The 26,648-nt window shown below is 38.6% G+C and overlaps 1 protein-coding gene across 6 annotated transcripts in view; it reads left to right on the forward strand.

Moving 5' to 3' along the window:
- The window catches only part of PTBP3 (polypyrimidine tract binding protein 3), a 52,143-nt gene extending 34,459 nt beyond the window's left edge, over positions 1 to 17,684 (forward strand). For 4 of the 6 annotated variants that reach the window (XM_032675732.1, XM_032675730.1, XM_032675729.1 and 1 more), the window contains exons 9-15: positions 506 to 583; positions 1,232 to 1,365; positions 3,780 to 3,813; positions 4,437 to 4,529; positions 5,073 to 5,289; positions 6,267 to 6,344; positions 7,033 to 8,843. In XM_032675732.1, coding sequence (XP_032531623.1) covers positions 506 to 583; positions 1,232 to 1,365; positions 3,780 to 3,813; positions 4,437 to 4,529; positions 5,073 to 5,289; positions 6,267 to 6,344; positions 7,033 to 7,165 — 767 coding nt within the window. In that variant the 3' untranslated portion in view covers positions 7,166 to 8,843. Of the gene's footprint in view, positions 1 to 505; positions 584 to 1,231; positions 1,366 to 3,779; positions 3,814 to 4,436; positions 4,530 to 5,072; positions 5,290 to 6,266; positions 6,345 to 7,032; positions 8,844 to 16,667 lie in introns of those variants that run through there. The other 2 variants (XR_004354518.1, XM_032675733.1) reach the window with 2 other exon arrangements.
- The last annotated feature ends 8,964 nt before the right edge of the window (positions 17,685 to 26,648 follow it).

Raw genomic sequence — 26,648 nt, forward strand, 5'->3', positions numbered from 1 at the left:
GCAGCTAGTAAAATTCAGATCTCAGATCAGTTGTTGTTGGTCTTGTTTAGCTTACACTCATTTTAGAAATATCAAGGAAATAGTTTTATCTTATCATTGCAAAACATCTTTGACTATATTTACTTCCATCAATTTCTAGAATGCATGTCCATCATGTGAATAAATACTGTGGAACACCACAGACATATTAACTTTATAGGATACTAGTCTATGCTGTGCTTTCCTATTCAGACTTGTCTACCTTATGTTTTGCCCTAACTTCATTTTAGAGAGGGACGTTGAGGCTGATCAGAATATTTGCCTTCAAAAGTGGCTGAAAATTGTCTTTGCAAAACATAGAATCTTGGATTTCAATGAGAGATTTTAACGCAAACGTTTTATAAGATGTGTAACGACAGAAAAAGTCAGAATAGCAACACTGGCAGCTGATTCTGAATCTTGAAACCTCTTCTGTTTTCCAAAACTTTTAAAATCTCTTTTAATTAGATGTGTCTTCTCTCTCTAGCCACTCAAAATACAATATTTCCATCATATCCAGGGGCTGCTGGATTTGCCCAACCCATGGGCTTTCCTCAAGGTGCTGGTAAGTTTGTATTTTCTAAAAATGAGATATTTGTAGTTATGGCTAGTGGGCTACTTGAACACACCTGTTTAAAGCAAACTGTTTTCAGATATAGCAATCAGAACACAGTATCCCTTTGAGTAATTCTGATTCTCTTTCTCATATAACTCAGTAAAATTACTTTCTGTAACAAAAAACATTACTGATGTAGTTTATAGTTTAATAAGAAATTAAATGCCATGATAAATATTACCTGCAAGAGAAGAAATTAAGCATCTGTTTTTCTAAGAATCATCAGACTTCAATGATATTCAATGCAAATACAGGAAGTCTCCCCTTTCCTGGCTAGAAAGTGAGAAATAAATAGCTTTTTAAGCTGAGTGATCTCTTCCTTTCTAACACAGGATAAACTTTTGTGCTGAATTATTTTTCTTCTTTCTTGAACTGCAATTTGTGTCCCTTTTTGTTTGGGTCTGTTTGTGTAGCTGAATATTTCTTCATCTCTGAAAGGGAAGCATTTCCTGCTTTATTGGTCAGGTACTATTAATAACTAAATTCCTTAAAAGCATTTTTAAATTGAATATTGATGTTTTTGCCAAACATAACCTGGTTTTGTCTTCTTTCTCTTCCACTTTGAGATGTCAAGTGATGCTCTTTATACCCTTCCAGGTATTTCAGTTCCAGCTGCTCCTGGAGCACTTGGTTCTCTCACAATCACCCCGTCAACAGTGTCTGGACAGATTCCTGGTGTTACTGGTATTCCAGGAAATTCTGTTTTACTAGTCAGCAACCTCAACCCTGAAGTAAGTTTGATTGGTGGAACTGATGCAAGTATCACCTTGTACCAACAGCCAGAATCCTTCTCGGAAATGGATGTTAGCTGAAGGAATAAGAGAAATTCTCTATGCTGCTAATATAAAAAACAGGACAGCTCTATACATGTTTGAGGTAGTTTGTAATATTGATGAGGTTGAAAAACTCCAGCCATCTATGTGCTGCTTTATCTGTAAAGAGGGCAAAGGATTTTTCATTTATTAAAAAATAAGGAGTTAGAAAAAAAGGAGGGAAGAGAAAAGGAGGTGAAAGCATGCCAAATCAAGTAGCTTTCTAAACATGGATAGAATCTTTCTAGTTTTGCAACTTTTCCCAGGTTGGAGAGGAAGCACACAGGTGTGCTTTGCTACTGACATCACTGTACATCTGTTTTTAAAAGTGAATATATACACATGTTCACTTTTCAAAGTACCACACGGATTTTGATTTTTTTCATATGTTGGCAGTAAAATTACCAAGGACAACTTGGAAAGTTATTTTTGTAGTGGAAGTGACATAGGCTATTCTATAATCTACTCCTGTTAGTCAAATATTACAGACTGATCTGTTCTTAATTAAAAGCCATGCACATCTTTAAAAAAAAAATAAAATCAAACTCTACCAAGGCCATAACTTAAAATACAATTGATACTTGATTGTTGATAAGCAGTCCTGTTGCAGCAATGTAAAATTCTTGTTTTACACACTCAGTACATTTACTTAACCATAAAACTGTTAAAATTAAAAGTGATGGCAAAATGGAAGTTACCTTCATGTTCTGAGGTTCAAAAATCTGTTAACCAGTTTCTTTAAGTAATTGTTTTGTTTCTGTTTTTGTACTAACAGCCAAATTCCACGGTAAGCATCAAAAGAAACAGCTGCAGATAGGACTGTAAGACAAGTCACTTTTTCTTTGATTTGTCAATACATCCTATCAGTGAGTTTCTGGTGATGGCTGTGGATATGCTTTCTGCAGCTGATTATTCAAGATGATTCTCTGAATCTTAAAAGAGTGTGTTTCTTAAGAATAAGCATATGTCAAAGATAGGTCAGAGCTATTTTTAGGACATTGCTCCTTTACGTAATACTAACCACATCTAAGGAGTCATGTAGAACTTTGTGATGCAATTCATGTTACAGTATCAATGCATTAAATAATGCTCAACTTCTTAAAAGGTGTGAAATAACTATGTACAACAACATTAATTGTTGGAAATATATTTTGTGGCAACTGCGTAACACTTGTCCTTCAGTAGTGGTTGTCTGAGCCCTGTCACTTCTTTTTCTATGTATAGAAAATCTTATTGCGCTTATTTCAATTTGTATTTCTCCCCATTGCAGAGTTTTAGTGTGCACTTGAACATTTCCTTGCGACTTTTAAATTACATGGCTTTGTCTTCCAAACACCTTTTTATTTTTTTTTTTTTTTAGAAAAATATTGAGGTCTCATTTGGATAAGAAATTTCTTAAAAACACCCCTCCATGTTGAATTAAAATATTTAGGCCAGAAAGATAAACTCATGATGAATTTAAATTTCACATTGATAGTAATTGTTCTCTATTACTAAATGCTAACGATAAATGAGTATGGGCTTGCACTTAGGCTGCAGTATCTTCCTTTTTTGAAAAATTCAGATATTTTGTTACACATTTCAAATGTTGTGAGATGAGAAGGAATAGGGCTAGAGGGTGTAAGTAGTGCTTCTGATACCCAGGTATTTTTAATACTGGCAAAACCTTTGCTCAATTGAATAAATTTTGGTTGCAGTAGGATGTAAATGATCTTCTTTGGTGCTTGGCATTCAAGAATTTAATTGAACAGCTTCTGTTCAAACACAATTTAAATACCACTTTCTATACGCTTCATATATAAACAGTTAAATTGTATGTATATCACTTTAGAATGTCACAGTCCTCACGTAAAGGAACGGGGACAAAATTGAAGACAAAGCAAGCACATTTTGAAGCAGCTAGGTTTGGTTTCATAGGGGTTGTCTGCTGTTTACAAAATACAAAGGAGTTCTTGAATGTTCTTTTCTATTTTTAGTTTAGCAAATGTCTTTCATTTTTTCAGGGAATGAGCTGCTAGCTTAGAATAAGTTCAAATAATGAAGCTACTTAAAATATTAATAACTTCTGCAGCATGACAGACTGAGTCTTGAGTGACGGATATGCATGAGCTGAAGTATTAGCTTGTTTAAGTATTTCACATGTGCATTGCAAATATATACTAACAAGAGTGCCGTACACTGTAGTTATTGCAGGGAATGGCTTTTGGAGAGACAGGTTTATGTATTGGTATGCAGTATTTCTTCCATTCTTTTTGTTTACCATACACTTATGGAATAGATGTCTTTATTTGCATGGCTTTAGAAATAATATACTCATTTTATCATTTAAACAGGCCATCACACCATATGGACTTTTCATCCTATTTGGTAAGATATGTCAAATATCCCTTGAGAAACCACAGGGCTAGCATTCTTTTTATTTATCTGACACCTGATGGTTAATTCAAGCTTCATTGTTTTGTCCATATCCAAAAAATGCACAAGAGAATACACTGATTTTAAAATTACAGTAATTTGAGTCAGGAGTTATAGGCCACAGATACCAAAAAAGGCAAAAGATTTACAGTGTCAGATGAATTTCAGTGTGTGGTCCAGTTTGTTTACTACAAAAATGGGAAGACAAAGTAAGAGGAAAAAACAAATATTGCATCAGAGGAAATGCTGTATAGAATTGGATCATACATTAATTGCAGGGGACAATGTTTGGCATAGTAGTATTTTAATAAACCTCTGTTAAGGGGACTTTGACGACCATTGCACTGATTAAAAGCTGAACATAAACATGCAGTTTTATGACTAAGATCCTGGGGGTTTTCCTCCATTTTGGAGCCTCAGAAAATAATACACAAACTTCAAAACTGTCCTTCATACTAATATTCTAACCAAGCTGTTGAATGAGATGATTATTCTTTGTAAATCTAATGTTAATCAAAAGAAACAGACTTGCCCTTCTGCTGCTATGAAAAGATTTCCTTTCTGTATTTCCACAGGTGTATATGGTAATGTGCATCGTGTGAAGATTATGTTTAAGAAAAGAGGAATTGCTTTGGTTCAGATGGCAGATGCAACCCAGGCTCAATTAGGTATTGATTTTTAAGGCACAGTTATGCTTCAAATTAGCATGAGCATAATATAAAGGAAGAATTTGCCCTCTGTCAGTGACAAGCATAAACAAATTCAATCCATCATTGTGCTGCATTACTACATACAAACTTTTCCTTACTTATGTTGATAATACTCTTAGTGGTTTAAAAACTAAGTTCCTGTGATTCTCAATCTAGTAAATGTTAGAATTAAAATATCATACAATTTTCCCATAGTTTGTCTTAATAATACATCATATGATTTTCCTGTAGTTCATCTTATATCTAGCTATTTAATAATAATCAACTGTTCTTTATTGAAATGATGTTTTGCATTTTTGTTGCATTTAGACTGGAGATTGTATTACATCTTTGTATTTTAAATATAATGGTGTGGCATAGCCCACCTGATAGACATGCAAGTTGCAGTTTAAATTTAGAATGTGAAATCTGGCACTGAGTAGAAAACAATATTAGTATTTAAAGAATCGTCTTTTCTTCCCCTCCATTTATTCCTGTTCAAATTAAATTTCCACTGGTTAGCTATCAACCACTTGAATGGACAGAGGCTTTATGGAAGGGTCATGCATACTACTCTTTCAAAATATCAGACAATTCAACTTCCTCGTGAAGGGCAAGAGGACAAAGGTCTGACAAAGGACTATAGCAATAGCCCTTTGCATCGCTTTAAGAATCCTGGCTCTAAGAACTGCCAAAATATTTTTCCTCCATCTGCCACCCTGCATCTCTCCAACATCCCGTGAGTATCTACATGTATGATTTTCTTGAAAAGATGTTTCTTAGGTTGTGTTCTTAAGTTACAAAGTCTGACATAAGCTTTACATTCCCTTGGCCTTCATTCTGCTCTTGGTCATTCTCCTCTATAACTAACAGTAAGTGATTCCTTTAACTGTGCCTTTTTTTATCATTAGCAATGAGGATAACTGTTTGAATGATCTTCTTTATGAGTTTTAATCAGTTTACATTTTCTTGATTAAGACGTGTTTTGAGATTATGTACTGGAATTACATGACAACAAATTTGTCATTGACATTGTTACTTGATATAGATACGGTTTTGAATAATTCTTACACTTCTAAAAGAGTAATTTCTACAGAATTCAGACCTCTTACATAGAGCGGAAGTTGTAAAAAAAAGATGTTAAGAATGGTGTTCTTTAAGACTGAAACAATCTTTTTTTAAAATCTAGGATGTTGTCAACAATGTGTGGAGTAACAGCCAAACATAAGTTTTTACAGGCTTCTTTTGTTTGGCAGCTGTGCAGGGAGGGAAAGGAGGAAACTGGAATTATGTCCAAGTCAAAGGAAATTATAAGACACTTAGAAAATGGCTTTTTGAATAAAATAAAAAGCTTCAGAACTGAAAAATAATGAAGCACAATCACTCAAATTTCAAGATGAAATGTATTCATGAAGGTACTAATTAAGATCTTAGGAGAATTTTATGCAATCTGAATTTAACTGAGAAAGAAATGGGGTTGGATGAAAAGCAGTAGAGTGTAGCTGAAATAATTTCGTAGCACAAAGCCAAGTTGTTTGGGCTGAAGTGTTGACAAGGTTTGAGTTGGTGGAGATAGTTTTTGCTGTTCAAATTTAATTTAGAAGCCAAGATTGAGATCTCGATATTATTATAGAACTCTGTGCTCTTCTACAAGTTGAGGGGGGCTTGTTTTGGTTTTGTTCGTTTTTTGTTTTTGTTTTTGTTTTTTTCAATTAGGCCTTCTGTTACTGTTGATGATTTGAAGAACCTTTTTGCAAGTAAAGGATCTACTGTGAAAGCCTTCAAATTTTTCCAGTAAGTTCTCTTGTAAAATTGCTGAGCAAGCTTTCATCCTGGAAGATGGCTACTGCTTTTTTGTGACGTTCCATGTATTTATAACTATAGGCAGAATTCCATGTACATATACCTATAGGCAAAAGCAGTACACCTATGACAATTTTAATGAAAATTTTAATCTTAAAATTTTAAATGAGATGCTATGTTATCATAATTAAATCAAAAATATGCAGCCTTTGGACAAATGTATGTTCAAAGTAAAGTAAATTTAAGAAATGTAAATGCTCGCTTCTTTAAAAAATGCAAGCTGAATATATATGAAATGTCATATAAAAGATGATAATGTCTCTGCTCTAACATTGATCAAGGTTACTTGGCAACATTATTTTAGCACAATCATACCTGCTAGAATAATCCCATCTATATGGACAATACAAGTGTTTCCTAGAGGCCTTCAAGCCTTATTTTGACCCAGTTTTTTGAAGTCCGGTGTTATGAAAGACTGGCATGGCTTTAGACCATTTTTGCAACATTTATATAGTTTTGTTATCTTTGCATTTTAGCAGCTGCATAACTAGTTCTGACTCTTTTGCTGTACAAGTGTTCAGTGTGTGTGATATGGCTGAAAACAACCACGTATGTGACTCTTCTATGTTGGTTAGTGAAAATGTGGTGAAGATTAATAATGGTTTTTATTGTACTTCAGGAAAGATTGCAAAATGGGTCTTATCCAACTGGGCTCTGTGGAAGAAGCAGTTCACGCTCTCATTGAGCTTCACAATCATGACTTTGGAGAAAACCAGCATCTCCGAGTTTCCTTCTCAAAATCTACAATATGAATTCTCTGTGCACTTTCCTTTTAATATAGTAAAATCTTCAGAGACTGAGAAAGCTGAGACCAGCTCTGTCTCTTAAAAGAAGAAGCTCATTCATACACAAAGAATTAGGTGATGATTCTGAATTTTCTGGTTCTATCTGCAAGTATGTGATCCATAGAAAGATTGTTCTGTGAAATAGCTTTAGCAACAATATTTATCAGATTTCCTACTTAAAATTATATTTTGAGAACATCCTTTAGGTTTTTATTCTAAATTAGCCTTAGAAAACATTTTAGAGTACTTTCACAATACATCAAACAAAGAGTATTATTAAGAAAATGGTAAATATACTCTACAAAGATTAAACACTAATTTGAATGTGAAGTAGTGCTCGGATTTCTTGAAGAAAAGCAAGCAGTGACTCTGAGTATCCTCTAAATAGTATTTATGTTACCAGGGTGTGGATTTATACTTTGGCAATTCTTTACAAATAACTTGTGGCATATTAATATAATACGTAAATAAATTACACTAGCCCAGCTAACTCTTTGGGGGTTCAGAGCCAAATCCTCTTTATTCAAATGAATCAACACCTTATGTATGGGAGTTCAAAGTAACACGTAACTCCCCTGACCAATCACCGGGGTACCTCATTATCCATGTTCACGGGAGTACATTTGGACTTCATTTCCCAGGATGCCTCATCCAGCATCCTTCCTGAAACCGGACTACTACGATAACTTGTTTATAAAAATAAAAAGTCTGTGCTGTTCCTACAGATTAAATTATTAGAGGAAAGGCAGTGCCTTTTCTTTGTGGAATAAAAGATATTTCACAAGTTTCTTCAAGATGTAGGATCAGACATTTAGGTTGATTTAACCGTGGGTTGGAAGTTTGATGTCCTATTTTTACTATGAAGTGATGTGTAATAGTACTTTGGAGAATATAAAACAAGAAGATAGTCGTGATTTAAAATAAATTTTTGCATTTCTCTAAATAATTGTTTACAATCTTATGGAAACTATTCAGGTCTGTGATGGTTTGATAGGTTTTAAAGAAGTTATTTTTGTTAAGGTCATCTTTGGGGGCAGAAAAAAACCCACCTTTAAGAGATTTTTTTACCACTAATGTCTAATACTTAAATAACTGTGTATTTACCTTATTTCTTATTATGTGCCTTATATGTGTGTATTATACAATAGCTTAGAATGTTATCTGAAGTATCTTGAAAAAATATTGTGAGCTTTGTGACAGTTCTCTTCTTGGTCTTTTTAAAAATGTTTTCCTTGATACTTAAAGATATATTTTTTTTTTTCTTTAGGTAATTCTCTGAATTCTAGTTTCTTGTGCTTTTTTATAGAGATTGGATATAGGTGGGAATAAGGTTTAACTCACTATGTAATCACATAGGTGATTCTTTGAATTTACCTAGTTGCAGTTGTCTGATGACAGTTCTTTGCTGAAAAAAAATTCACATCCAGAAAAAATACACTAAAAAACCCGAACAAACCCATATAGAAGGGCCAAACAGGAAATTCACTTCAGTTTCTGGACTTTATCTTATTTTTTGAGGGGCATTGGCTGTATTACAATATTCTCTTTTGGGTGTCTGCATCTTTTTTCGCAGAATCACAGGATCAACCAGGTTGGAAAAGACTTCTGAGACCATAGAGTCCAACCTTTGACCCAACACCACCCTGTCAACTATACCATGGCACTAGTGCTACATCTAGTCTCTTCTTAAACACCTTCAGGGACAGTGACTCCACCACCTCCCTGGGCAGCCCATTCCAGAGTCTGATTGCTCTTTCTGTAAAGAATTTCTTTCTAATGTCTAACCTAAACCTCCCCTGGCACAGATTAAGACTGTGCTCTCTTGTTCAGCTGCTGGTTGCCTGGGAGAAGAGATCGAGCCTCACCTTGCTCCAGCCTCCTTTTAGCTAGTTGTAGAGAGTGATGAGGTCTCCCTTGAGCCTCCACTTCTCCAGGCTGAACATCCCCAGCTCCCTCAGCCTCTCCTCATAGGGCCTGTGCTCCAGTCCCTTCACCAGCCTTGTTGCCCTTCTTTGGACACTCTCCAGCGCTTCAATATCCTTCCTGAACTGAGGGGCCCAGAACTGGACACAGTACTCAAGCCTAACTAATCTTTGGTAACTATGTTTCCCTCCTTGTCCAACAAAGAATGGAGGTTCTCCTTGCCCCTCCTTTTGCTGTTGATGCATTTATAAAAACACTTTTTGTTGTCCTTAACAGAAGTGGCCAGATTACATTCAAATTGTGCCTTCGTCTCTCTAATTTTCTTTCTGTATGACTTAACTACATTCCTAAACACTTCATGAGTTGCCTGCCCTTTTTTCCATAGGTGATAGACTCTCTTTTTTTCCCTGCAAAATCTCTCTGTTCAGCCAGGATGGTCATCTTTCCCACTGGTTCACCTTTGGGCACATAGGGACAGCCTGCTCCTGTGCCTTCAAGATTTCTTTCTTGAAGTATGTCCAGCCTTCCTGGACCCCTTTTGTTTTTAAGGGCTGTTTCCCAAGGTACCCTCTGAACCAACCTCCTGAATGGGCCAAAGTCTACCCTCCGGAAGTCCAGGGCTGAGGTTTTGTTGACATCCTTCCTTACTTCACCAAGTATTGAAAACTCTATCGTTATGTGGTCACTGTGCCCCAGACAGCCTCTGACCACCACATCTCCCACGAGCCCTTCTCTGTTTGTAAACAGCAGGTCTAGCAGGGCCCACCCTGGTAGGTTCATTTATCAGCTGCAACAGGAAGTTATCCTCCATACACTCTAGGAATCTCCTAGACTGCCACTCTTCTGCTGTGCCCAGTTCCCAGCAGACATCCAGCAGGCTAATGTCACCCACAAGAATAAGGGCTGGTGATTTTGAAACCTCCACCAGCTGCTTGTAGAATAATTCATCACCATCTTCATCTCAGTATTGAACTTAAAGTAATAGAATGCTATCATTCTTTCCTTTGTAAGTATGAAAAAATATTTGATACTGAATGTTAATTTCTCTTTGGGGAACAAGCTGAGATGCAGTTAGGTTTGGTCTTGAATGTACAGATGAATGTTACTGATTTCTGATCATATTTTGGAAAGTTAACTTTCACTTTAAGATATTTTTCGTTCTAGAATTTCCTTTTAAATAAATTAATTTTAAGTAAATTTAATTTTACTGTACCACATTTTAAAGAGGTATTTCTTTCAAACATAGTGTAATGGGTTGACCCTAATCAGATGCCAGGTACCCACTAAAGCCACTCTCTCCCTCTGCAACTGGACAGAGGAGAGAGAGCTAAAAAATGAGCTAAGGATTCATGAGCTGAGATAACAGCTGGGAGAGGTCAGTTACTGATTACCTTCACTGGCAAAACAGACTCAAAGTGGGGATAGTACTTAAATGTATTACTAACAGGATCAGAGCCAAAGAGTGAGAAATAAAACAATCTTAAAAACACCTTCCCCCCACCCCTCCTGCCTTCTATGTTTTCCCCCAGCGGTGCAGGGGGATGGGAATGGGGGTTACGGTCAGTTGTTGTTTCTGCCACTGACCAGAGAGAGGAGTCCTTCCCCTGCTCCTGTGGGGTCCCTCCCACGGGAGACAGTCCTTGATGGACCTCTCCAAGGTGAGTCCATCCCTCAGGCAGCAGTTCTTCCCAAACTGCTGTCTCGTGGGTCACCCCTCCATAAGGTGCAGTCCTTCATGAATGAACTGTACTGGCGTGGGTCCCCCACAGGGGCCACAAGTGCTACCAGGGAAAAACCTGCTCTGGCATGGGCTTCCCTCTCCACAGGCTACAGGACCTTCCACTCTGGCAGGACCCTGCTCCATCTTGGGCCTCCCTCGGGGTCACAGCCTCCTTGGGATATCCACCTGCTCCACCATGGGCTCCTCTGTGGGCTGCAGGGGCACAGCTGCTCCACCGTGGTCTGCACCACGGGCTGCAGGGCCTCAGCCCTGGTGCCTGGAGCACCTCCCACCCCTTCTTCTGCACTGACCTTGGTGTCTACCTCGTTCCCATGTTCTCACTCCGCTCTTCCCTGGCTGGAATTCTTTCTGTGCAATACCTTCTGTTCTTAAATATGTTATCACAGAGGCATTACTATTACTCCTGATTGGCTCAGCCTTGGCCAGCAGCAAGAAGTCTGTCCTGGAGCCAGCTGGCACTGGCTCCACCAGACAGGGGAAGCTTCTAGCAGTTTCCAACAGAAGCCACACCTGTAGCCCCTCCCCTGCTACCAAAACCCAACCACAGAAACCCACTACACATAGCATTTATGTACTTTTAACTATTGCAGAATTTGTTTTGGATGTAATGTTTTGCCATTCTTGTTGTTTTTTTCATTAACTTGTATGAATTGTATGACTTTATCTATTTAGAAGAAAGGCTATGTTTCTACCATGATGTGAGTATTCTGTAGTAAACTTTTTCAAACTTTTTCTCTGAATTAGTTTTGCAAAATCAGCCAGATACTTTAGCTTGCTTTCCTTTAATGCATGTTGGTTAGAGATGTAGTGTTAAAGGAACTTTCCTGTCTGACCATCCAGGAGCCACTCAGGTAGTCACACTTGATCTACCTGAGCTGGGATTGAGGACCCTTCCCAGCTATACACCCCGTACTCACACAGGCAGACCAGGTTTTCTGACTGACTTAACCCCATATTTCCCATGGCAGAGTCTGATATCTTGATCCTTAAAATAATTTAATATTGGTGCAATAACATAATAACATCTTGAGCTGGTGTCTCCGAGGAGGGACCTTGAACAGAGGAACCCTGGGCTTTTATACCCTCAGTCTAAGGGCACAAAAGTCTGAGGGTCCTTGGCTTCTTCTGTGTCTCTGTGTCCTTGAGTGTCTGGTCCCCTGGCTGGGCCGCAGCTCCCTGGGCCCTTTGTTGTTCAAAGCGTTGGCAGTTCATGGCCTCTTGCCTCAGGCTCCCACCACTCAGAGCTCAAGCTATAGCTCCACTGCACCCCTGAGCTACCTGCACTGAATGGATTCTTCAACTAGCAGCCAATCTTATAAAGATGGTACAAGACCTCTATACTGCAACAGAAGTGTGTTATTAACAGTAGATACAATGATGACTATACATATGTAATTAGAAGTGCTGTACAATGCAACTATGTAAATACGCAGAAGGTACTATGTACTGGAAAGTTCAGTTGGCTTAGGAATAATATACATGTTATCTTTTGGGTTTCATATAATCATGGAGTGGTTTGGTTGATTCTTATCAGGTTCTTATACGTCCACCTCTCCATCTGTCCAGGTCCCTCTGGATAATATCCCTTCCTTCCAGTGTGTTGACTGTACTACACAGCTTGGTGGTGTCAGCAAACTTGCTGAGGGTGCATTCAATCCCACTGTCTTTGTCACCAAAAAATGTGCTAAACAGGTCCAGTACCAATACTGACCTTGGTGGAACACTGCTTATCTCTGGTCTCCACCTGGACATTGAGCCATTGACCACAACTCTTTGAGTGTGACCATCCAATCAATTCCTTATGCACCTAATGGTCCACCCATCAAATCCATGTCTCTGTGGCTTAGAGACAAGGATGTTGTGTGGGACAGTGTCAGATGCTTTGCACAAGTCCAAGTAAATGACATCTGTTGCTCTTTCCTTACCCACCACTGCTGTAACCCTGTTGTAGAAGGCCACAAAACCTGTCAGGCATGATTTACCTTTAGTGAAGCTATGTTCACTTCACCAGCGCTTCCTTTTTTTCCATGTGCCTTAGCAAAGTTTCCAGGAGGATCTACTTCATAATCTTGCTGGAAGCTGAGGTGAGACTCACCGACCTGTAGTTTCCTGGGTCTTCCTTATTTTCCTTTTTAAAAATGTGGGCTATATTTCCCCTTTTCCAGGGAAGCTTTAGCTTTCATAGAATTTGGCTCATTGGACAATCACTCTGTTTTCCTTCCAGGCTCCATGTAATTTCTTCCATCCTCTGTAGGCTTCCTTTTTGCATTTGAATTTGTCTGGGAGCTCCTTGTTCACCTAACACCATCCTCATGTTTTTGCCTGGCTTCCTCTTTGTTCGGATGCATCACTCCAGGGCTCTGTGGAGGTGACCTTTGAATATCAACCAGCTTTCTTGGGCCTCTCTTCCCTCCATGTGCTTTATCCCATGGCACTCTACCAACCAGATCCTGAAGAGGCCTTCAGGAGTCTGCTCACCCTCCTTGCTGTCCTAAGGATCTTGAACCCCACCATTTCATGAACCTTGTAGTCCAGGCTGCCCTTGACTTTCACACTTCCCTCCTTGTTGGGAGAACAAGATCCAGCATAGCACCTCTCCTCCTTGGCTCCTCTATCACTTGGAGAAGGAAGTTACCATCAACACAACCTCCTGGATTGCTTATGCCCTGCAGTGTTGACAGATACTGGGATGGTTGAAGTCATGAGGACCAGGGCTTTTGAATGGCCACTCCAATCTGTCTGTAAAGGACCTTATTTGCTTGGTCTTCCTGGCTGGGTGACCTGTAGCAGACCCCCACTACAAAGTCACCTGTTCCTGTCCTGTCTTTAATCCTGAGCTATAAGCTTTCACTTAGCTCCTCATACATCCCCAGGTGAAGATGCATGTGCTCCAGCTGGTCATTGACATAGAGGGCAACACCACCTCCTTGTCCACCCTTCCTGTCCTTCCTAAAGAGCCTGTGTCCTTCCATTCCAACACTCCACTCTTTGGAGCCGTCCCACCATGTCTCCATGACATGCCAATGAGATCATAGCCCTGCATCCATGCACATATCTCTAACTTCTCTTCTTTATTCCCTGTCTTATGTGCTATTGCCTTGAAGTTGGGACCCCAATGAAGCCGACTTATTGGCTAGAATTCCTTTTTGTTGCTCTTCAGGTGCTTTCCTGCTGACCTGTGATGCTCTGGGCATCTATTGCTGGCATCCAACTGGTAGGACTGGGATGGACTGAGGTTCCCCTCCCTCTGGCACCTTTAGTTTAAAGCTCTCCTCACTAGCTTGGTAAGCCTGTGACTGAAGTTGCTCTTCCCTTTCTCTGACAGGTGGATCCATCAGCCCCCAGTAGACCCAGTTTCTCAAAGCAAGTCCCATGATCCAAGTCAAACTGGGCACCAGTCCCAGAACCATTTGTAGATTGACTAGATTCAGCTGGCCCTTTCAAACAGCTCTCCTTTGACTGTGAGGATTGATGAAAAAACTACTTGCAGAGACTTACATTTTATTTTAATTTAAGAAAAATCTGAGTGGGGATATTTATGATGTTTCCTTTTTGGTTTTGTGGCACAACTGTTGTGTATCTTTTTTGATTTTTCTTTTTCTGCAACTGAATAATTCTTGTCAACTTACTTTCAGATTTGTGTATGTCTTAAAGATGCTGACTGTTAGGGAGATCTGCTTTTACAGGATGTGCAGACAAGCTTCAAAGCTAACTATACATCTTAATGTTTGCTTAGCAGAATGAAGGCATTAGTTAAGGCTAGTTTTTCTCATGGGATATTCTGCCTTGAATAATTAAAAGCACAAACATAACCCCTTCTTTATCAAAATGCACTGTTACTGAAGGATTGTGGCAAAAGGAATAATTCTTATATTTTGTGCTTGACTCATTAGTGCCTGGCTGTAAAAGCATAGTTGCATCTCAGTTCTTGGTTCTCTAAAGCATATTTTAGCAAATCCCTTGATATCTGTGGAAAGAGCAGGATTTGGGAAAGAATGATATTATTCTACAGGTTCTTACAGTGATGTGGGATGGAAAGGAACCTCTAGAGGCCTTAATCCTTCCTCTTACTCAGATTACGGACAACTTTGAGCAGTTGCTCAGAGAATTGTCCGTGTAAATTTTCAGTGTTTCCAAAAATGAAATTTTCACAAATTCTTTGTTCCTGTGTTTGGCAGTCCTTACTGTGAATTTGCTTCCCTAATATGTAGTTAGACTTCAAACATACTGCATCCTATATAGGTCTGTTGCCATTTAACCTGTTAACTGTGTAACTTCCAAGAAGATTCTGGCTTCATCTTCTCTATACTGTAGCCTTGAATTGTTAAAGATAGGTTTATAATTTCTTTAACATGTATTATTAATTTCTGTTTAAATCATTTGTGAAGTACCTGATAATGTGCACAGTGTAACCTGGAATTTGTACTCTAAAACACTACTAGGTACTGGAAATTGCTGATGCAGGTACTGGAAATTGTAGATTTCTTACTCCCCAGGGAAGTGATCACAGCACCAAACCTGACAGAGTTCGAGAAGCATTTGGACAGTGCTTTCAGGCACATGGTGTGACTCTTGGGGTGTCCTGTGAAGAGCCAAGAGTTGGACTTGATGATCCTTGTGGGTCCCTTCCAGCTCAGCATATTCTGTGATTCTATGACTGTGCCTTTGTTTATGTCATGGTCACGAATAAACTCTGGGTTACCTCTGATTCCATTTTTTTGGATGGATGCACACTTGGTTCAAAGTGTAATAAGGCCTTTTTAGCAACCCAGGAGCAGCTAAGTGCCTTTTCAAATGATCCTTGGTTTGTTGTATAATGGTAAAACTTCTGCTTCTTTGAATTTCTTCAGAAGTCTGTAAATATCTGAACAAATTTCCTAAACTTTGATAATTTAACTCAGTTGCCTTGTCTGCTGGTTCTCAGTTGCTCTGTTGTTGTGTACTGATAGATTGAGATCCTTTTTATGCTGAAGATATTCCATTTATCTATGGAGATTTGCCTATAGGTGACATTTTCTGATTACAGATAGCAAACTTGTGTTTATATGCCAGAAAATCTATTAGTGTTTGTTGATAATACTGCCAGTGAGGTTTGTGTGATCAGTTATCTTGCTCTCCTCTGATTCATGTCAGTAGGAAAGTGATAAGTTCTTCTTTTATAAGGGATGTAGACCTACTACTTGTCATTTTATGCTGCTATAGCTTATACTTCTGTTTTTCAAATGAAAGGTCAGCTGCTTACAAAAAGCATTGTTTTGCCTTAACCTTTGGCTGTGGTATGTTGTTAATTAGATCAGAAGTACCAGACTTAGTATTGTTGCTGTTGTGCTAAAAGGATGCTGGTCAAATTGCACAGAATTTTTTTCTTTAAATTAACTTTATCTTCTGAGGTTTTGTTTGCTATATACAAGACTGTTTGCCTGCTCTTTTTAAAGCAAATCCTAACAGTTAGAGTGGAAAATTTCTGAGGTACTTAACTTCAGGGTTTTATTACCAGGGGATGTGATACAGAAACAAAATTGTACCAAAGTTTTTGTGCCTTCAGAAGTTTTATATGTAGGGTTTTTCATATCTGTTGCTGTCTTAATTATAATAAATATATTTTCCCCTCTGGAAATTGTATATTTATATTGTTAGAAATTATTGTTGTCCACTGACTATATATGAAGTGAATTACATGTATGAAGTGAATTACAGCTGTTTCAATACAGATTTAATTATCCCCCTGCCTTTTCCATTGCAGTTTTTTCTTTTGTACTGCAATATGCAGGAACCCAAGCATAACCCATTTATTTCCAACTTTAGGTAATAATAACAGGTACCTGGAGCAGTCCCAAAGAAAAGAAATAGTTGAAGGTCTAAATGAAGAAAGCTTTTACTTTGGCAGACTAATGTCTTCACTGTAAGCAGTTTCTTGGGTCTCAGAAACTACAATATTTATGAGTGGGGAACTACCATGCATAAACTTCATTCTAAGCACTTTCCAATTAATTTTGAATATGTTTTACACTTACTGCAAAAGTTTACCCTAGAACTGCAGCAACACAAGACCAAGGTTGTTAACCAAGCAGATTCTTGCATCAATCAGAATGTCATTTCACTCTCTGACCAAAGACTGTTCTGGTTTTACTGAGACATGTGAAAAACCTTTTTTCTCTCACACTCCTTTCTGATGGGAAGACCCAATGCCAAGTGGACTTTGTTTGAGACTTCTATTGGTGATTGAAACAATGGAAAATGAGACTGTAATGTGAACCAAATGGTGTGAGATAAGGCAAAAGGTTAATGGACTACTTTTAGTACTGTATTCAAGACACAGAAACATGTCTAAGAATTGCTGTCATTCCCTCATTTTACATGATCTGTTCATACGTGTTCCCTTTCAGTTTATAAAAGTGTTCATCTATCACAAGAAAATACTGTAAATATTTGTAACATCATGTTTTGTTTTGTTTTTTTTTTTAACCTGGCAAAAACGTGTTTGGGGGAACAAATGGGAATGTAAACTGTTTTTATATAAAAAAGATTGTCTGTATATTTTAATAAGCAACAGCTTTCATTTGTAAAGTATCTTATGGCATTGCTTGAAAAGTATTCCATGTCTGTTGAGATGACTTAAAACTGAAAGAAGATATAAGATGTATTAAAGAAACCTATTTTGGGACTGTGTAGTGCATGGTGAATTTGGTTATGCTGTAATATATTCTGTTTGTTTAGGTTAGTGTGTTTTCTGATTATTTAGTACCTATACCTCGCTCTTTCCCTAACTAGTTGTTATAGCATGTCTTTTAATAAATGTCATTACAGCTGTACTCTCTTAAATTCTCCTGTGTTCTTGTCTGCTGCTTTGGGTTTTTTCTTGTCTTATAATTGTGCAGCTAATAATGTCTTATTTTCATATCAAAAGTATTTTAAGAAGGTTAGCGCGTATCTTCAAAAACAAGTGCACCCTTCCCCTGTGTAGGGCAGAAGTTCTTATTTTCAGTGGGATGGAGATCTATTCTGCAACTCAGAGCCAATACAGCATCTCGTGACTGCTGCGTTCTTTGAGGCAGGGATGTAAGACATCAGTGATGACAGACTTGGGGCCTCATCTGTGAGAATTCTTTTGTTTTCTCTTTTACCATGCTGTACTCTTTGAGCATTAGGATCTAAATTCATATTATTTGCACAAAGATTTAAAAAATTTAAATAGCAGCTGAAAAAGATGGTCTGCTTTCAGCTTCCTGTTTCTCAACTTCTAGGTTGCATTTCTTTCAGACTCCTTTGCTTGTCCTTCTCTGTGTTACACAGCACTAGTTTAGACCCTTTTATTCTGGCATCCAAAATTCAGGGTTGCTGGTAAACAGACATTAGTCTAAAGCAATAGATACAAATATGTGGGTGATGTGGGGATTGCAGCCCCTCTTTCTGATCTAAAATTCTCAGACAATCTGGCAGGCATTTAATTGTCTGCCTCCCAGTCCAAGCCTAGCACATCTTGAAGAATCTGAAGTCTCGTGTATATACTTCATGACTGTATGTACCTCAAGACTAGGACTAGAGCACTCAGCAAATTTAGTGTAAATTATGCTATTACCAATCTCTGAATTTAGAGAGATTGTAGGGAGAAAAATCTAATTCAGTTTAGACTGAATTAGCAGCTTTCAGCAAAATACTTATTCTCTAAAGACTAGATATGAAGTCCCCATGTGTAATTCTTGATTTTGTCCTTGATACTTAAATATTTGATGAGCATTCTGGGGAAAATGCTAGCTTTTGGTGGCCAAAATCTGGCTTTGTATTTTTTGACCAAGTCTGCCTGAGAAAGTGTGATAGGAAAGTAGAATTCCTGCCTGTTGTCTTCTCCCCCTCCTCCCTAACAAAAAAATAAATCCCATCTTGAATTCTTGTCAGCTGTTGTAACCCTGTAATGTAATCACAAGTAATTTTGTTTCCCTAAGCAGTTAATATAAGTGTTCTTCTTGGGAAATGAAAAACCGCTTGTAATTAGCATAGATATAAATTTTTTGATATCTGTAAGCTGAAACAGAAAGGGCAGTAATTGGTGAATTTGCCAACACGTAAGGTCTCATATGGTTTGAATCAGTCCTAAATGATTTCTCTCCAGCCCTAGGCCTCATCCATTTACAGAGCTGGAAAGAAGATAATATGTGCTTTAAAAATAAAGATTTCCACTTGCATTTTCTTAAGTGTACTGAGATATTTGTATTTGAGTTATTCAGCATGTAGCAGGTGAGTACAAGGACATGTAAACAAAAGATATGAAAGTGGAAATCATATTGTAGAATATGTAGGTAAAAGAAGACATGGGACCTGTAGCAGCTGAGGGGAAGAGACTTCAGAGTAGTGAATCCTCACAGAGACCGTTTCCAGACCAATGCTTTTGCTGTCAAACATAAACTCATCACAGATGCTGCAAAATCCCGAGAGAAACAGTCCACTGACAAGGAGAACTCTTTAGAGTAGTGTTAAGGTAGCAATATGAGTTGCCTGACTCCTGAAGAGCTCTTCTAAGGAGAGTAATTCTTTAGTCTCAAGTTATATTTGCTGCTTAGTCTAAGCCAGTTCATCAGAGTAACGCTTTTAGGCCCTGTTTTTCTGCTTCAAGTGCAGCTGGTCAGCGTACATTTGAGAGAATCAGAGCTTTTAATGCAAGCAAAGGCATACCTTCTGTAGTACCTCCATTAAATCTACCGCGTAAAGTGTTTTTCTAGCTGTGGTTTAACTGGGCCTTCCAGTACGTAAGTACAAGAAGGCAGGAGAGGGACTTCTCATGAGGGCTTGTAGCAATATGACAAGGGCAAATGGCCTTAAACTGAAGGAGAGTAGGTTTAGATTAGATAAAAGGAAGAAATTCTTTTCTGTGAGGGTGGTGAGGCACTAGAACAGGTTGCCCAGAGAAGCTGTGGACTCCCCATCCCTGGAGGTGTTCAAAACCAGGCTGGATGGGGCTCTGACTAACCTTGTCTAGTGGAAGGTGTCCCTGCCCACAGCAGGCAGACTGAAGTACATGATCTTTAAGGTCCCTTCCAACCACCGCCATTCTATGAATAGTTTCTCTTACGTGTGCGTATTATTTGTATGATGAAGGGTCTGTAATAGTTTTTATTGGATGTTTTGTGTGTGAGTTTTTTCCCTCTAGGGCCCATCTTTGTCTGAACAGCCACATTACTCAATGCTTGGAAACTTTTTTTAAAAGCAGGCAGACTAAAGGATATTGCTTAATGCTGCAGGCTTGCAGCTCTGTGGTTGGATATGGGTTCTATTTCTACCCTGCTATGGTGCTACCCAGCACACACCTAGAGAATATACTTGCAAACACTGTTCAATGAGTATCACTGCCTGTGAAAATAAAAATGAACCTTTTTTAAAAAATTTGATCTTAACACAAAAAAATGACACAAGGCTAAAGAAATTAAGATAACTGCTATTCGGTGCTATGAATTCTATTGATGATCTGGGAAAAACTGTCTGTATCTCTATGAACTATTTTAGTCAACGCAACATGGGTGGGTGCTGGGAGGGAGGGTTGTGGGTTCCTTTCTAGTTAAAAACTTTCAGTTAAGAATTGACAAAACATTGAAGTCAGGTTTACTTCTTACCAAAGAACATGGCAATGTCACTAGTTGATTTTTCAGCACTACTAACCTGTTCTTTCCTTCTCTTTTATTTCCAATTCTCACCTATGGCCAAATTGTCCAAAAGCAATATGAGATTTAATATCAGCCATACTGTGTATTCAGCAAAATGTCATTCCCGTATATGCTGAATTTGACTCATCTGCTCATCAGACTTGGAAGTATCTTCTGAATTGTGTAATTAATGTTCCTCATTTTTGAAAGCTGTGAAAATAGTTTTTCTGTTTAAGGGCACAGTAAGTTTTTGAAAAGGATTTGCTACCTAAGTATTCTCTTCTATTACATCTATTAAATGAAAGTGTTTTCCACACCTTCCTTCATATGTGATGTCTGGTTGTGCGACATACTCTTTTCCTTTTTGTGTGTATGTCCTGAGAACGATTGAACAGCCTAAAATTCTCTCTTGCTGACGCTTTAATTATCTTGTCAACACTAAATGGCAATGTATTATGCTATTTGAGTTCTTCAGTTTAGGCATAAGATCTTTCAATGTTAATTCAACCACAGGGCTAATGAAAGTCAATACACAATACCATGCTTTGTGATGCTGAGACTTGTTATAGCATAAATGTCTTTTTCTCTCTTTCTGCTCTGATTTGGCACTGTTGGTTACAGCCTGCTTGACACAAGATGACCTGGGTTAATTTCTCCTTCAAGGCATACTATATATGCTTGTAAGATTCCCAAAGAACTTCCTGGAATGCTTTACAGAGCTCTTATTCAGCACTCAATGCAGAACTATGTTGCTTGTGTAAATGGTTTTTCTCTGAGAAAGGTGTTCAATCACTGTGTACCTTTATGCTTATTTTGTGGGACTTAGATTCTCCCAATTTCATATTATGGGAAGATTACACCTCTTATTTTACACTTAGTTTTTATTTTAATGCATATGATTTTAATCAAGACCCTTCACAAATATTTTCACAGTCATTGTTGCCAATCATCAGCAGGAAAATAGATAAGGAAGAGATTATTTTTGAAGGGTCTGACCATAAGATGTTATGTATCCTGTCTTGCCTGGGATATCTTACTCCTTACTGTCTCATGAAATCTAACAGGAAAATTGCTGATAACTTTGCAGATCAATTGCCTAGAAACAATGGGTTTGATTAAGATGCTGAATTTAAGTTGAGAAATCCTGCTGACTAATCTTGATTTTGTCCGTTTCAAAGTCTAGGAGCCAATCTAAACGGCCACACTGCTAAACTGACATTAACGTATCTTCTCACTTACTCTCCAAATGATGGGATTGTACATTCAGCCAAACTTTAAAACACCTTCTGGTGTACATCTCGTTGTACATCAAATGGGTCTGAAATAAAAAAATCTGTAATTGTAATTAGACAGTGGGTTGATGTAGTACATATTAAGAAAAACATCCTCACCCTAGTGCAGGCCTAAATGATCAGTCATCATTTAGTTCTCACAGGCTTACATTATTTGAATCTCAGGTTATTCTGGTGTATAGAAAGTTCACGAGGCAGCAGTGTATCCATGTGGCCAAGCAGGCCAATGGCATCCTGGGATGCATTGGGAAGAGCATTGCCAGCAGGTTGAGGCAGGTGATCCTGCTCCTCTGCTCAGCTGTGGTGAGCACCTGCAGTGCTATGTCCCATTCTGGGCTACTGTGCTGGTTTAAAAGTTAACCAGCAGGGGAAACCAACCCAACTCAAAAGAGAGATTACAAGTCAGAATAACAATTTAATAAAATAATACAATAAGTACGACCACACAGACAAGCAACCGGCCCTAACCCACAAAGCCCAAATGTACAACCCAGCACCCCGGGGCACAAACAAAGCGGTGCTCCCTGGGCCCCCCCTTGAGTCCAAAGCAAAGGGAGAGGGGAAAAACCTGCTGGTGGGAGAGCTGCTGCAGTCCGGCCAAAAGTGGTGATTGCAGTCCAGCCGAGGGTGGTGGTGAGCTGCAGTCCTCCTCTGGATCCCACGAGTGGTGGTAAGGTTCTGAAACTCCAGGTTTATATATTCTCCAGCTCAGGCAGGAATGCTTAGTCCCTCCCTCAGAGTGGGGAATTCCATAAAAGGATGCTCAGTTCTTCCCTCAGAGTAGGGAATTCCATAAAAGGGTGTGAGGGTGCTCAGTCAGGGAATTCCACAAAAGGGCATGAGGACAGGAACATCCCCCCACCTCACAGGCCTCTACTGACAACAGTTTCTGGGAAATGGCATGGAGGGCTATAGAATACACAGTTTTGGGCTATACCCATCCAGTGATGAATTGGTCCCAGCTGTTCTAACTAGGACAGCTACTCAGGACACGAGGGACGCAAAGCTCCTGGAGTGGGTCCAGTGGATGGCAACTAAGATGATTAAGGGACTGGAGTATCTATCTCTCTTATGAGGAAAGGCTGAGGGAACTGGGCCTGTTCAGCCTCAAAAGAGATGACTAAGAGGGGACCTCTTAATGTCTGTAAGTATCTGCAGGGAGGGTGTGAAGAGGATGGAGCCAGGCTCTTCTCAGTGGTGCCTAGTGATAGGACAAGGCAATGGGCAGAAATGATGCAGTAACTTCCTAAGTTCCACCAGAATGCAAAGGAAGTTCTTCACTGTGCAAGTGACTGTGCTATACTGGAGCAGGCTGCCCAGAGAGGTTGTGGACTCTCCCTCACTGGAGATACCCAAGAATGGTCTGGATGCACTCCTGTGCCATGTGCTCTAGGATGACCCTGCTGGAGCAGGGAGGTTGGACCAGATGTCCTCCAGTGGTCCCTTCCACCCTTACCCATTCCATCATTCTGTGATTGTAAGACAAACTTGATTTCTTGCAGAAATTATTTGAAGTAAAACAAGACTATCAACTTTGCAATTAGAATGAAAAAAAAAAAAAGACTAGGTGACCTTTTATTTAACTAGAAATATAAATCTAAACCTTTATTACAATTTATGACAGCATAAGAATGCCATCACTCAGGGTGTCTTTCTCTTTGATTGCCAGTAAATGTAGAAATAATAGAGTTACACCTAATTTAATGTTGCTACATGAAAGAACAGAGCTTGTGCTGGTTTTGTAACCAAACAAAAGCACTCTCATTTTATATGCCAAAAATGAATGCATTATGTTATGAATCCAAAATCCAACTCACTCTGCTGGAATTGTGTTCCACAGTAATTTGAGGTGCTTTCTAACTGACATAAAAACAGTTACTTTAAACTGGATAAACAGCATGTGAAAGCTTAATTGCTTACAGAACAACTCAGGGAGTGAAGGTCAAGGTATTTACTATGAAAGGTTTGATTGTTAGATTATTCCCCTCTTTCCCACTACAAAATGTTGATTCAAGTATGAGATTGCCAGCTGACAAAATACAGTTGGTCTGTAAAGAAGGAAGCCATAGCAAAAGAATCCCCACCTGATTGAACAGCTTGAGGAGAAGGGTTTGGTTCATAATTTCTAGTCACAGAACCACAGAATGGTTGGGGTTGAAATGGGCCTCTGCAGATCATCTGGTTGAACCTCCCTGCTAAAGCAGGATCACCGAGAGGAAGTTGCACAGGAATGTGTTCAGGAAACATGTCCAGGAAACAATATTTGGGTTTCTCTTCTCATAAGACATATGTATGAAATTTTTCATCTTCATAGATAATATAACTTGACAAGTTGCCATATTTTCCATTTAATGGTTGTAGCACTTTCAGACTCACCTTGCCCATAAAAATAGGCAAAGCTTATGGTGAGAAGAGTATAATACAAGAACAATACTGTAGTCAGTGTGATTTAGTTTTCTTCCTGTACTTATCAAATAAATTATCATTCATTTTTGCCTGATCTGTAAGTTTCTACTAAGTTTTGTGCAGCTGCAGTAGTAAGGCCAACCCCCCTGTGGGTGAGCTTGGGGAGCCTGGCAGAGAAGGAAGGATTAAGCTTGTTGCCCAGTTCTTTCTCTTCAGATTTTAGTAGATATTCTAGGATCAAAAAGGAAAAGATATCTGTTCATCTACTTGAAGTTAAGAAAACCACAAAAGTACTTTATTATTTATTTATTATTTTTATAATATATGAAGGGGGTGCTGTTATTCCTTTTTTCTGTACTTTTCCTTTGTGCCTCTCGTAACTATTGCCTTTAGTCAGCCCAGCCCTCAGTGACACAGCATGAAACAATCAGAAGCAATGGCTAGTCAGCAGTCTTCTTGAACAATATTCCAAGATCTGGCAACATTAGGATGTTGTCCCATAAACTAGTTGACACTAAATCCTAGTGCTTTAAAAACTGGGGCAAAGTGTAGTGGCATCAAAGCTTCTAGCTTCTATCAGAGTTTATGTTGCATCATCTCAGATGATATTAAGCCTCAACACACATAGGAATACTGTCCCAGTTTCAAAACTAGGTGGGAGGGAGAAGTGAAGAGAGTCAGGAAGGGGTTATCTTATCAAAGCTCACAGTGGGTTTGTGGCAAAGCTCAGTTTGGTCTCCTACTCCTATGCCAAAACCCACAGATAGCAGCTCTTTGTGCTCTGTAGAACTGCTTTTCTGATTAGCAGCAACTGTCAGCAGACTTTATCTCGTGGTCTTGCTGTGAGATGTATATGGCATGCCCTGAGGTATGTTTCATCCAAGGCCTGTCCTCCAGGGTAATTGTATAGAAGCATTCAATATTTAAGGTTCAAATTCTGCTTTTGCAGAAATCTCATTTAGTTTTTCGTCTTGACTTCATTTGCCTGGAGTTGAGACAGTAGCACAGGCACACTTGAGAGCACAGACAGAAATGCTGAGAACAACTTGAGTGGTAATATTTCCTTTGTAGAAAAATTTGTACAAGAGACTGCTTTTTTTCTGCACAATATTTACTGAAGCATTTTCAGAAGAAACTGAAGAGGGTCAGCCAATTTTTTCCAGTTATTTTTGCTTCAACAATTGCTGTTTCTCTTTCTGGGAATTAAGTGGATAATCAGAAACCAGTTATTAATCTGATTCATTTTAAATAGGCAACAGAGGCAGAATTGAGATAGAAGGAATCTTCCATCAAGCTGCAGTTACACTTTTCCTTGCCAGCTGGAAAGAAGTGCTTGATAGCAAGCTGTTTGAAAATGCAACTGCATTATGAATAGCTGAGTGATCTGTTAACAAGGATGAAATACATTTATTTACTCCAGGTGAAGATGTTTGCTGTGTTTTTAAAAATCTGTTTGTGAAGCCATTAGTATCAAATATTTTGTCTTCATATGTCAAAATAAGTAGTGTAATCTCTGCCAAATATCCTTTAGAAAAAAAATGGGATTTAGATGACACAGTGACATTCAACTGTCTGCAAAGGAGAATGAATGAATACAGGTGGCTGAGGAGATGTTTAATCCAGCTTGGCTTTCTGATTTTCAATTATCTCCATTTAGACGATTGCAAGGAAAAAAATGCACAGGAAACTTCCAAACATCTCTGGATGAATTCAACTACTTTGACCAACAGAATTATTTTCCTATCAAAAAAAGAGAAGTGGAAGCAAACACTGGTACAGATGCCCTCTGGGCAATTTAACGTTAGAGAGAAAGGAAACACTGTAGTTACAAACTAAACTTCCTTTAGGTTTAACAGTGAAAGAATTTCTGTTCTACTGTCGAGAACAGAAAATATAGGTGGATATTATTCTGTGTTTTCATTAGGGAGATTTTTACATGCAACAAGCAGGATTGCCTAAGCAATTACAGATCAGCGTGTGTGGACACTAATCTGTCTTACTCTCACAAATGTTTAATTACCTTTCCAAATAAATTAGGTCAGGACTTGGGTAGGTGACCTCAGGGAAGAAATGATCTGTGATTCAGTGAAGTACTGGAAGAGATTGTTTGGGAATGCTGTGAGTTCTACATCACTGTGTCTATAAAGAGCAAGTTAGACAAATATGTCAAGAATCATAGAGTTTATCTTCTTCAAGAGCCAAAAAACAGAACAGATGACCTTGCAACATCTTTTGACACTTATGACTCTGCACTGAATTTAGATATGCAAACAATATATATTAAATTTAAATTAGCCTTTGTGTGTAGTTCAATTAGATTCTGAACTATGTCTTAAACAGCAATTAATTTTCTGCTTGAGACGTAACAGACTGAGTAAAGCAAGGAGGTTTGTTCCGGTCATTTTCAACTGATACACATCCTTGTTACTTTCTTTAAAGAATATTTGTTACAA

The sequence above is a fragment of the Chiroxiphia lanceolata genome, chromosome Z (assembly GCF_009829145.1).
Source record: "Chiroxiphia lanceolata isolate bChiLan1 chromosome Z, bChiLan1.pri, whole genome shotgun sequence".
NCBI classification, from domain to species: domain Eukaryota; kingdom Metazoa; phylum Chordata; class Aves; order Passeriformes; family Pipridae; genus Chiroxiphia; species Chiroxiphia lanceolata.